Raw genomic sequence first — 12,120 nt, 5'->3', positions numbered from 1 at the left:
GTGGTCTAGTATTTTAATGTTTATGTTCAGTGAAGAATATACATTTTTGTATCTTGAGATGAAAACGGCAACAACAATCACTTCAATTTTGCACAAAGAAGACCTCATGTTCTGATAACAGTTACGATGCCTGCCTGCGAGTCAAACTCAGGGTTTACTTCACACGCTAAGTTTGTCTTTCGGTAACATCCGTGAATGTACGTACGTCATTCTCGGAAAACTCCGCCCCTGTCTCTTTGGAGAAGACGGTCGTCCATTTTAAGTGTATCAGTCGTCATTTCACACCGCTACAGTAGGACGGAGAACGTCAGGATTCAATTTCAGCATATTTCTCTTACAACTGTAGTGGAGAATTGCCTACTATGAACTGAATCTCTTCCTAAAACAAAAACAAGTAGATCCTAGTGAAGTGACGCATAAGCCAGTAGAGTCCAGCGTCGAGTTGTAATTTTTTTGCTCCTCAATGTAGCTTAGAGGAAATGGCTGTGGAAAGCATGACTGTCCATCCAAACTCCCCAACTACCAACCACGAACACAACAGTCTTCTGACTGACGAAAGGTCGAGTAATTCTACAGTCATATTTAAATGAATTAATTTATTTGTCCTGTGCTTTTACACAAAAGCCCGGGGGTTCTTTTTGTTGTTTTTTTTCTGTCAAAGGGATTAAACTCGCCTTTTCTGGAAAACGAGTACAGAGGTAAAGAGAACGGCCATGTTGACACGGCATCGCCTACTGGGAGGCCTAATAGCAACTGGAACAGCGTTATTCCCTCTGTTTTATTACAGTATTACAATCAGCGACCAGTCGATTCAAGCGAGCTTGTCAAAAAGGAAAAGACAAGGTCGAAACAGCTGATCATTTATAGTTTTTCACTGTCACGGTATAGTTTTAATTACCTTACAAGTTCGGAAATTGAGCGCTCTCCCATTATTTGGAAACTTTCTCAACGGCTTTTAATTTGTATGTGGAGTTAACCTCGCCATCGCAGGTAAAATTAATTGAAAATCTAAAAACTAAAGAACCGACCGTTAGTTTCTCCTGGTGTCGGCCTGGCATTAGCTTAGCAACTGGTGCTAATTGCTAAGCTAACGGCTAATCGGGTTAGACATTTGCAAATTTGCTCACGTTGCGTTCACGGCGTTATTCATTTGTTGTATCGATAGAAAACTCCTTTTTTGTACACTTTTTCACTTTTATTTGATTAAAATGGTACTATAAAAAATTAATTAAATTACACACTTTTTGACGGTTTGAAAAGCAACCGCTGCTACAAAAACTACGCAGTTTCATCCGGGCTTTTTGGTATCATCGTTTTGGGACGAACGAAAGCCTTTTTAAATTCTTCCAGTCGTGCTCCTAAAACCTTAAAGGTAATTTCATTTTTAAAGCTCCTTAATTTTTTACAAGAATCGATTGAAAATTATTAGTCACTAAAGACATTTGTCACGACTCTGAAGTTAGCTTCTGACTTGGCACTTGGAAAACAGTTCTTTTTTCATTGACTTTAGGGTTTGGTACACTAATCAAACATTTTAAATACTAAAACTGGTTAAGCCTTCTCTGAGCTATTCTATATTTTTATTAAGAACATTATTTGGTGTCAAAAACTTTCTGGAGGTGGCCTAACCACCAAAGCATCACTCTAACCCCCATTTTTTGTTAACAAACTACGTACTAAATAGTGTCTGTAATTGATGTGTAATATACAAGTCCACATAGGATTTGTCTAAGTAATTTAGGTTTTACTTTGGAGCTGATTAAAAGTTGTTTATACCCCCTAACAGCAGTGAACTATCCCTTTAATCAAGGTTCTAATCAGAAGCGAACTTCAATATTGTGTGTTAACCTAACATGTCCCTTTTATTCACCCAAACATCCCCATAAGTCTCCCCCAGAATGTCTGCAAAGCATCCCAGAGTGTTTGAAGTCAAACACTAATGTTCCCTTTTCCAAAAGTGCCCACTTACAATCCCTACCCACCACCCCCACTAGACTAGTGTCCTTAGAAAAGTAGGGGAAACTTTCTTTTCTCTTGTTTTTGTGAAGAAAACCCATCACTGTAAGTATCTCCCCATTTTAATCAAGGCTTACATGATTATTACAGGAGCTTTTAAAGTAAAAGGAAAGTGGAGCAAAGCAAAAAGGTTTATAAGGAGAATTTAGAGGTTGGTGCAGTGTTTGTTGAAACTTGAGCATCTCTTTCTGTTTGTGCATAGAGTATAAAAAATGACCCATTGTGTAAATATCAGCTTTTTAGTTCTGGATTTGATTGGTTAATGTGAGCTGTTTTTATTATAAGAACATGCAGCAGTCTAACTTGTTAGGTTTCTGAGCTTTGGGAGTTTGGTTGGCATCAGGTGATGTGTGCATAGAACCAGAACCTGCCACTGGTTTGTCCGTAGTTGATCCCAGCCATCCCCTTCCTATTCATAAAAAACAGCTCACATGATGCTGTGACAGGAGACATTACTTTGTGTCTTGTCTTTGTGCCGTTAGTGAAACAGTCGAGATCTACTGGTGGAGAAAAAGTTAGCTGGCATTGCTGAAGTAGGAAAGGCTCAGATTTGTAATTATTTATTCAAAATTTACAGAATACACTGCATATTTTATGTTTTGTGGTTTTAGATGTCCATTTTTTTATTTTGAACTGTGATGAGAAGGCTGAAAACTTAATCAGTGTAATTTTTAAACCACAACTTTGAATATAATTATTTAGAGGCATAAATTTGCGGTAATGTGTCGGTAGATGAGTGTTTCTCTTTGTTTTGATGGAGAGAATATGCTCTGAATATTAGAGATGTGGTGTGTTTTGCAGAGATGGTTGACATTTTGTTCCAAAGTAGATCATCTGAACCACCTGCTGTTTCAGATCTCTGAATTTTACTGCCCTGCTTTGTCTGTTTATGTGTGTGTGAAATGTTTAATATAATGTATTAATACTCTGTTACGGAGCTCCAGCTTTGTCTTAATGCGCTTTGTGTGTCTGATCAATAGCTGGTTGAATTCCAGGTTAAACTGAATTAAAAGGTCAACATTAACGTTGCATCAGCAAACGTCAACTGCACCTTAGATGCTGTTTTTTTTTTCTAGAGCGTCCATCTTGCACCATATTTTTATTTTTTGTTAATAGTGTACAGAATTAATACAGAAAATCTTGCCCCAATCTTTAAATTAGAAACAAGGAAATTAAAATTCAGCATTTGATGTTTGTGACATTTTGAAACCTCTGACATGTCTTTAGTGTTTCTGGCTTCTGTGGCAGATAATGTTTATAATCTAGTTGCAGATGCGTTTCGTCCAGGTCACTAAATCCCTTCGATGCTAATTTCATCTCCATTTTTATCCTTTCTACGTGTACTGAAACCTAATGCATAAGAGTTTATAACTTTTGATAAATGAGAATTTTTTTCACAAATTGTTGTTAAAGGATAGCAATAAAGTTAAAATGTTTCATATAATTTAATTAAACTTAGGTCTGTTATGATAAGAAATTTTGCTGGGCGATAAATTGTCCCAGAAGTTAATGTGATAAACAGTAATATTGTTTTGAGATCATTTTGAAGAAATATAATCATAATGGAATAATAATAATTTAAGAACATATTCTCAACGGTCAATAAACATTAATTTCTAAAGAACATTTAAAACTAGGACTGGAAGACATTTTAAATATCCACAATAAATAAACAAAACAACCAAAAACAATAACAATTTTTAATAAAAACCAAACAAAACCTAAATAAAAAATATAATGCATTATAAAGTCTGCAAACAAAATTGCCCCTCAAAAATTTTAATCATTCGTCTCCAATCGGAAAAACATTTAAGACTGCCGTTTAGGATTTGTTATTATTAAATTCATTTTAATTCATCATCTGATTAATTGATTTTATTGTGACAGTCAGTAAATCAATTAATCGATAAATCAGCTGCACAATAAATTTCTTTTGATTTCTTTATCTTTCGCAATCGGTCAATACTTGCGTGAGAAACCGACTCTGTGACTTTGTCTCTAAATTTAGTGAATTTTCAGACAAAAAAAGTTGGTGTCCAACAAAATCACAGTCAGCAGGTCAGGCTTCTTAAAGATCAGTGATCGGCCAGAAAACGGCAATCGGTTAGTGTGACACGACCAAAACAGTGAAATGACCAGAACCACAGACAAAAATAGGTTTGTTATTGTCAAGATCAGAGTTACTGATGTTTGTGTGAAAGGTGTGCAAAAGTTTTGAGCCATTAAACACATTATTGCCATAAAACATAAATAAATCAGACACTGCATTAAAACTCTTTAGAGCTTATGGCTTGAAAATAAGATCTCCAGTTTATTTCCTATACTTTTTTTCCCTTTTTGCTTTTCTAAAAAAAATAAATTACAAATGACAAAACAATTTCTAAAAGTGTTTTATTTCAGTCCTCCCTTCTGTGAGTTGTATGACGAAGTATTAGGAGGCCATGAGAATGTTTAAGAGAATAAATTCATAAGATGCAATTTTACTGGAAGAAAGCCTTAAAATTACGAGGAAAAGTTGTTTTAATGAGGCTGAAGGATGACTACTCCATTCTCCAAATATTACAACTTTATTCTGGTAACATTAAGACTTTATTCTCATATAACTATTCTCACAACTATTACTAAAATCGTGACTTTATTTTGGTTTAAAAAAATAAAATCTTAGCCTGACCTTTGTATCTCATCAGAGTAGACTTGAATTCAAAGAACAAATAAATAGAAGCTGTTAAAAAAAAACCACTTGTGAAACAAGATGGCCGCCCTTGGCTCTTTACTATGGAAACCAAAGACGTGCATTTGTAAAAGAAAATCCAGATTTTCCATAAATTAAATCTATAAACAACAAAAATTTGATTAAAAATTGATTTATCGTCCAGCTATCAGTGTTTGTTGTTTTCTCATTGTATAAAACAGTTTAAACCTTCAACCTAATAAATATCTGGTATCGATTATTAATAATGAATAATTTTCTACAAGCCTCTGTTCTTGTTTTCCATCTAATATTTGGGCTCCAGATTTGATTGTTTAAACTGAAGATGGCAGAATAATGAGGTCAGAATGAACAGCAGGAATAAACGTGATTAATTTTCATGCCCAGGCCTGAAGATGGAGAGCTGGAGGAGGGCGAGTTGGAAGACGATGCAGGGGACATGGAGGAGGAGGAGGCGGGCCAGGGCTTGTCTGCAGCGGCGGGACCGGGCGGAGACCGGGGCGAGGACGCTGGCGGCGGCGGCGAAGGAGGAGGAGACGTGGCGGCGGACAGGCCTCGCCGAAGCCGAGACCGCCACCCGAGCAGCGCCTCAGACGACGAGCGCTCCCATCGCCACAAGAGGAAACGGAAGAAAGAGAAGGAACGGGAGCGGGAGAAAGAAAAGAGGAGGTCCAAGAAGAAACGCAAAGCCAAGCATAAAGTGAGCTGACATTCAGCCGTGGAGCTGAATCACCTTCTGTTCTCTCTGTTCCTCTATTAACCGCTTTCTGCTCCTCACAGCGGCACGCTTCTTCTGACGACGATCACTCAGACTTCAGCGATGACTCTGACTACAGTCCAAGCGAAAAGAGGAAGTACAGAGATTACAGTCCACAGTACACCTCCTCTGTGAGTTTTAATGTCATTTTAAAGGGGACATATTATGCAAACATCTCATTATGCACATTTTGTTCTTCCATTAATGTTTCTGCTGCTTATAAAAATAACTGAGGTGCCTAAAAAACACCCAGCCAGTTTTCTGGTAAAAATGTCATGTTTTTGGTGTCTGGACAATGAGCTGTTTCAAAAACATCTGAAATGCAACATCACAGATCAGCAAGCACTGCCTGTTACCTAGCAACCCCAGTAGAGCTGCAGCCCGTTACCTAGCAACCCAAGCTGAGGCTCCAGTACATATGGTCTTAAGTCAAGTATACTAATGTATTTGAACTAGAAACTAGGCAAAAATACTTGGTATTATTATGTGTTTTTGCAGTGTATGTGCTGTACAATGGCTGCTGGAAAACACTAATGTTTTGTTGTTGACTTTCCATCCAGAAACCACTTGCTGCATTTTTGTTGGCTGTGCAGGAGGTTCCCCTTCTGCTTTTCCAGAATGTACGGTTGTATAATTGTGCATCTGTTTGCAGCCATTTTAACTTGCGATTGCAACTGATCAGTTGGGGGCGTGGTCAGCAGCAGCTGATTTGGATTTAAAGTGACAGGACGCCCTAAAACAGCTCAAAATAATTAGAACTGAGCAGACTGAAATCTCACTATCTAAGAATAATTTTGTGGGAAAAAATGAAATGAACATGATTTGTATAGACCATATCTTAACCTGTCTCATCAGTCACCTTTAAAGTTTCTCTGACAGGAGAAAAATGTTTCTGATCTGTGAATCCTTTGTTGTTTTCTGTCCGCAGTCTCACGGCGGCTACGGTGGGTCGAAGAAGGGCGGCTACATGAAGATGGACAAACAGGGCTATGGCGGCTATGATGACTATGAAGACGACATCTACGAGGGAGAAGAGGATGAAGACATGGGCGATGAAGAGTATGACGACTTCGCAAAGGAGCTCAACCAGTACCGCAAGGCCAAGGAGGGCGGCCGCGGCGGAAGAGGTTCTTTTCCTTATTTCTGATCAAACTTAATGGATAAAATGAGATAAAAACACTGTGAAATTTATGCTTTTACATTATTAAAGATTAGGGCTGGATTAGATTAGGGATTAATCAGTTATTGAAATCATTTATGAATTGATTAGTCATTCGCTGGAGTATACAAACTTTAAAAAAAGGTAATTTTCTAAAAGAACAACGCACTCAGAACACTAATTATGGCAAAACTATACAAACATATATATAGTTTTTAAATGTTTTCCATCTAAGGTAAAAACACAAAAACAAAAAAAAACCTTTGTCTTCAAATATGTTCAACCAAGAAATTCTTCAGTTTTAACTTTTCCTGGTTCAAATTCTGTAAAAAACAAACAAACAAAAAAAAAACAACCTCCTATTTAGCATCTTTTGCTATCAGTTTTTAATCAGACCATCCCTGCATTGTATAGGTCCAGCAGAAAGGCCTGAGCTTTTCATGTCAGCTAAGCTGTTTTTGGCTCAAAAAATACTCCTATTTTTTGCTTCCTTGCTACAAATGATCAAGTTTTCACTAAAAGAATGCTAAGTTATCGCATTTTAGGCAATACAATGTTTGTTTTCTTATTTGTTTATTTGCATGTTTCATGTATTTTTAATATTGTTTAAAATAAGCTGGGGTGGTTAAATGAAAGATCAGCCGAATGTGTCAATTAAAGGAAAAAAACTGATTACTACATTAATCATCATCATAATTGATAAATATGAGAAAATCCAAAGACATTAAACCCTGACTGCTTTTATTTGTCTCCTGCAGGGGGCAGAGGTCGCATGAAGAGCCTGAGAGGACGAGGGGGGATGAGGGGAGGCAGGCGGGGCAGAGGAGGAAACCGAGGACGGGGCGGACGAGTTGGACGGATGGGCGGAGACGACGACGGGGACGGATACGGAGAGGACATGGAGGTCAGGGGTCACTGGGCGTCTCTCTCCTACAACTCCAGCTTCTCTCTGCTGTTTATCAGGAGTTATGTGACAGAAAAACACAAAGCAGTCGAAGGAAAATGAGAAACGTTTTCAAAATATTTGTCAATCTGAAAAGTGTGGCGTGCATTTGTAATCAGTCTAGTTCAGCTCTGGAACTTCACAGAGACTATTCTGCAAGCCTTTCAGGTTTCCCAGGTGTCGCCAGGCGGTGTGGCTCTGTAAAGCCTGATAAATCGAGTTCTGACTCTCCCACCCGACCTGTGGATCTCTGCACAGTCCAGTAGGCCTCTTTGCTGCTTCTCTGATTAGTCAATAATCGATTAATCATGATTAATCGATTATTGAAATAACCGTTGACTAATTTAGCAATCAATTAATCGCTAACTGGAGACTATGGACTCTAAAACTTGTCATTTGTTGAAAGAACAAAACCCCCAGGAGCCATAATTAAGCACAAATTACATTAAAATGAAGTTAATTTTGCATTAAATATTAAAAAAGATCTTTATCTGAAAATATTTTCTACCCAGAACTCCTCAAGTTTCAGGTTTAGCTTCACTTGGTTTAAATTCTAGTTTCCAATTAGCACGTTTTGCCATCCAGTTATTAGTTAGTTAATTGTAAAAATAAACAGACTGTCCCTTCACTGTCTGGATGTAGAAGGATTTTTCAGCTGCAGATTCATCCTTTGCTGCAGATGATAAAGTGTTCACCAAAGGAATTATGTTCTTGCATTTTCGACAGTGAAATTTGTATTTTCTTTCTAGAAAAAGGAATTAAATTAATTTTTGCCTTTGTCATGATTTCTAATATTGTATAAATAAAAACCTTAAATAGTTAAATGAAAAATCTGCAGAATGTGCTAATTTTATCGGCCAGAAATCTGCAGTCGGTGCAGCCTGTGTAAAAGATTTCTACAATGCAGAATTAGACCTGCCACTGTAAAAAGAAAAATTCAGGATGATAAATTGTCCCAGAAGTTACTATGATAAATGATAATATTGTGATTTGAGGCCATTTTCAATGTAATGTAATGGAAATGGCATAATGATGCAGGATCAATAAACTTTAAATCTAATAAACATTTAACACTGGAAGACGTTAAATATCCAAAATAAACAGTTTATTTTAATCCTTCAGGTTATTGCGACAGGCCTTTGCATAACTTTCCTTCTACTTTGTGCTGATTTATCACATACACACCGGATGAAACACTGGAGTTTGGTGTTGTAATTTGCAAAAGTTTAAAGGTGTGAATTTTTTTTTGTGAAGAATGTTGTCGTTGAGATCCGACTTTTAAGTAACTCTTTGTCTTCAGTACGGAGAGGAAGACTACGACAACATGGGGGACGATGATTATGACGACTACTCCAAAGAACTCAGCCACTACAAACGCTCTAAAGACAGAGGCAGAGGTCGGCGGTGTTTTCTGTTCCGCCTCATTACTTTGCTGCCTTGGATCAAAACAATAAGTTTTGACCTGAAGTTTCTTGTCCAGGGATGAAAGGAGGCCGCGGTCGAGGCAGAGGCAAAGGAGGAAGAGGAATGATCCGAGGAGCGAAGGGCCGAAGCAGAGGGCGAGGAAGAGGCGACATGGGCAACGACGACGACAACGGCGACATGGACAACGGGGTACGTTCACTGACCGCTATCAGATCCCACATTTCAAAGTCTGACGTCGCTAACAAGTTTCTGCCGCTTCCGTGACTCAGGATGGAGGCGACGGTCCGGGAGCGGGGAGGAGGCATCACCACGAAAAGCACCAGGACAAGAAAGGAAAAGCCATCTGCAAGTACTACATCGAGGGCAGATGCACCTGGGTACGAGTGTCCGCCGCTTTAAACTGTTCATGTAAAACTTCTGGTAAAACCTTCTTAAATCACTGGTTTAAAAATGTTCCAATATTTCAGATTAGATCTGCAGAATGTAGGTTTAATAAATAATATAGTTTTTACATATTTGTTAACAATGTCACCATATGATAGTATGAGGCAGATAATCTGTGAAAAGATCGATCTCCTCCATTTCCTCCCTGAGCTACTATTGCAGTCTGAAGAAAAGCACCTAAAACAACCAATCAGAACCAGGAGGTGGGTCTTAGCGCTGTCAATCATTCTCATTTACTGCTGCTAAATGTGCAAATGGTGGAGAAACAACTCACCATTACAGGAAAATCTGCTGTCATCAATGACCATGCTAACTACTGTTAGCATTCACAACAGGATCTGCTGATGGGAAGAAACTGTAGTGGGCATGATTTGCAGCGCTAAGTCCCGCCTCCTGGCTCTGATTGGTTGTTTCTAGTTACCACTGCGTGAAGGGAGAGGAGCTTGATTTTTTTCACAGGTTATCTGTCACAGGATGCTGTCAGTGTCAACAGATATGTAAAAAAATATATTTGACAAACCTTACATCCTTGCAGCTTAAACAGTCTTTGTGACGTAACCATGCTTACCATTTTCAACCACCAGGGGGACCACTGCAACTTCAGCCATGATATTGAGCTGCCGAAGAAGAAGGAGCTGTGTAAATTCTACATCACTGGATTCTGCGCCCGCGCCGACCACTGTCCCTACATGCATGATATCCTCCACTGGGATCGTTTGAATCTCTTTCTGCTGCTGCAGCCCATCATGTCTGCTTGTTTGGCTACAGCTCGACTCGCAGCACGGCGTTTTATTTAAGGGCGTCGCACCTGAGGGGCCGTGGGTTGTTAAACATCCCACTTTTCCCACAGTTTAGTTCTGTGAGACGTTACATTTTTGCCACCAATCTGAGCGCAGTGAGTCTGATGTCAGCGCATATATCTATGTGAACAGACAATAATTAGTAGGGAGAGCGTTTAAATCTCACACACACTTGCTAACTTTGCTCTGACTTGCTTCACAGTGATCCCTCCAAATGATGCTGTCTCTATGGAAAGCCAAAAGTGACACAAATCGCCACATTTACCACATCTGTGCCTGCAGTGTCAGGAAAACGACGGTTTATGAAGATTTGAAAATCCCTTCAAAACGTTGCTTTTCACACCGTTGTAAGTCAAGAACAGTGAAAATCTATTCCAGTCATTGAATACTGGAATATTACGCATGACGGCTTATAGTGATGTACGGCAGCGTTCAAAGACATGAATAAATGCAATAATTTTCACTATTCAGACAGTAGTCATATAATGATGTAAAAAGCGGAACTTTAAAGGGTTTTTTGCAGTAGTTTCCTAAGTCACAATCCGCCTTTTTTACCTGATATTATAACCAAGTGTGTTGTAAAAGCGGAAATTTGTGGCACTTTTGGCTTTCCAAAGCCACAGAGTCAGTGTCCAGCAATCAGTGAGGAGTGCATATTTACCGAGTGTGTGAGAGTCAAACTCTAATTATAAATATAGTGCAAAGTTAATTGTCTTTTTGTTTCTGAATAATTTGATGCAAAAGTGCTTAATAAGAAAGTAGAAAAGGACCCCAATCTACCATGTGACCTGTAATCCCGTCAGCTCTCGTCCTCCATGCTTTTAAAGCCTGCAGTGGTTACGCTGCTCAGTTTTTTCATGCAGTCGTTTCTCCTTGACTCCAACTTCACGTGAGTTTCCATGTAAGCTGTTCCACACCACGGGAAACTGTGTGAACGGAGATGAGTGCATGTTCTCCCATGAAGACCTCAACGACGACACCCAGGAGCTGCTCAACAAGGTGGGAACATCCACACCTGCATAACACCGTAATACACCCACACACCTGCAGGGGTCGCTGAGATGTTTTAGGATCCATTTGTTTTACTACTGCTGTCAATCCATTAACAAAACTGATCAGATTAATCACTATGTCTGCCTTTATAAGTTTGATTTATAAATACTCTTCAAGCCCATCCTTCCAACCAATTACATTGAAGCAGTTATCTGTCTTTCATGTTTGTTTGTTTGTTGTTGTTTGTAGCAGAAAGCAGGTAATATGGTCTCCCACTACTCAACAGCAACTAATGGAAATTTACTCCACAGGCAGACGAGTCGTAGCAAATGTGGTCAGGAGCCAGCTGATGCATGAGATATTTTATAGATGTTTATTTTATTTTGTAGTTTTTGGGTACCCCACTCAAAAACTACCGCTCTATGCACTTGTTCATAAAATATTTGTCTCAAACCAAACGTGTGAAGATTCTCAGTTTTTCAGGTTTTTATTTCCAGGAAGGTCTAAACGTTTAGAAACGTTCCTCTTCATTCATTTCCTATGGAACTCTTGTGATGAGGCGACAGCTGAGAGACCGGCGTAACTCATGTGTTCACATGCATGTGAACACATGTATGTGAGCACATGCATGTGAACACATGAATGTGAACACATGTATGTGAACACGTGTATGTGAACACATGCATGTGAACACATGAATGTGAACACATGTATGTGAGCACGTGTATGTGAGCACGTGTATGTGAACACATGCATGTGAACACATGTATGTGAGCACATGCATGTGAACACATGAATGTGAGCACGTGTATGTGAACACATGAATGTGAGCACGTGTATGTGAACACATGAATGTGAGCACGTGTATGTGAA

At 38.9% G+C, this 12,120-nt stretch overlaps 1 protein-coding gene across 3 annotated transcripts in view; it reads left to right on the top strand.

Moving 5' to 3' along the window:
- Positions 1–215: 215 nt before the first annotated feature.
- zc3h4 (zinc finger CCCH-type containing 4) overlaps positions 216–12,120 on the top strand; it is a 17,999-nt gene continuing 6,094 nt past the window's right edge. The window contains exons 1-10 of one of the 3 annotated variants that reach the window (XM_007552456.2): positions 216–559; positions 5,114–5,426; positions 5,507–5,614; positions 6,412–6,610; positions 7,401–7,546; positions 8,886–8,982; positions 9,066–9,199; positions 9,280–9,387; positions 10,039–10,150; positions 11,144–11,253. In XM_007552456.2, coding sequence (XP_007552518.1) covers positions 480–559; positions 5,114–5,426; positions 5,507–5,614; positions 6,412–6,610; positions 7,401–7,546; positions 8,886–8,982; positions 9,066–9,199; positions 9,280–9,387; positions 10,039–10,150; positions 11,144–11,253 — 1,407 coding nt within the window. In that variant the 5' untranslated portion in view covers positions 216–479. Of the gene's footprint in view, positions 560–613; positions 1,373–5,113; positions 5,427–5,506; positions 5,615–6,411; positions 6,611–7,400; positions 7,547–8,885; positions 8,983–9,065; positions 9,200–9,279; positions 9,388–10,038; positions 10,151–11,143; positions 11,254–12,120 lie in introns of those variants that run through there. The other 2 variants (XM_007552455.2, XM_016671715.1) reach the window with 2 other exon arrangements.

The sequence above is a fragment of the Poecilia formosa genome, unplaced genomic scaffold (genome assembly GCF_000485575.1).
Source record: "Poecilia formosa unplaced genomic scaffold, Poecilia_formosa-5.1.2 Scaffold48, whole genome shotgun sequence".
Classification (NCBI taxonomy): Eukaryota; Metazoa; Chordata; class Actinopteri; order Cyprinodontiformes; family Poeciliidae; genus Poecilia; species Poecilia formosa.
Note: the sequence above shows the minus strand (reverse complement) of the source record. Positions and strands in the feature narration are given on the sequence as shown.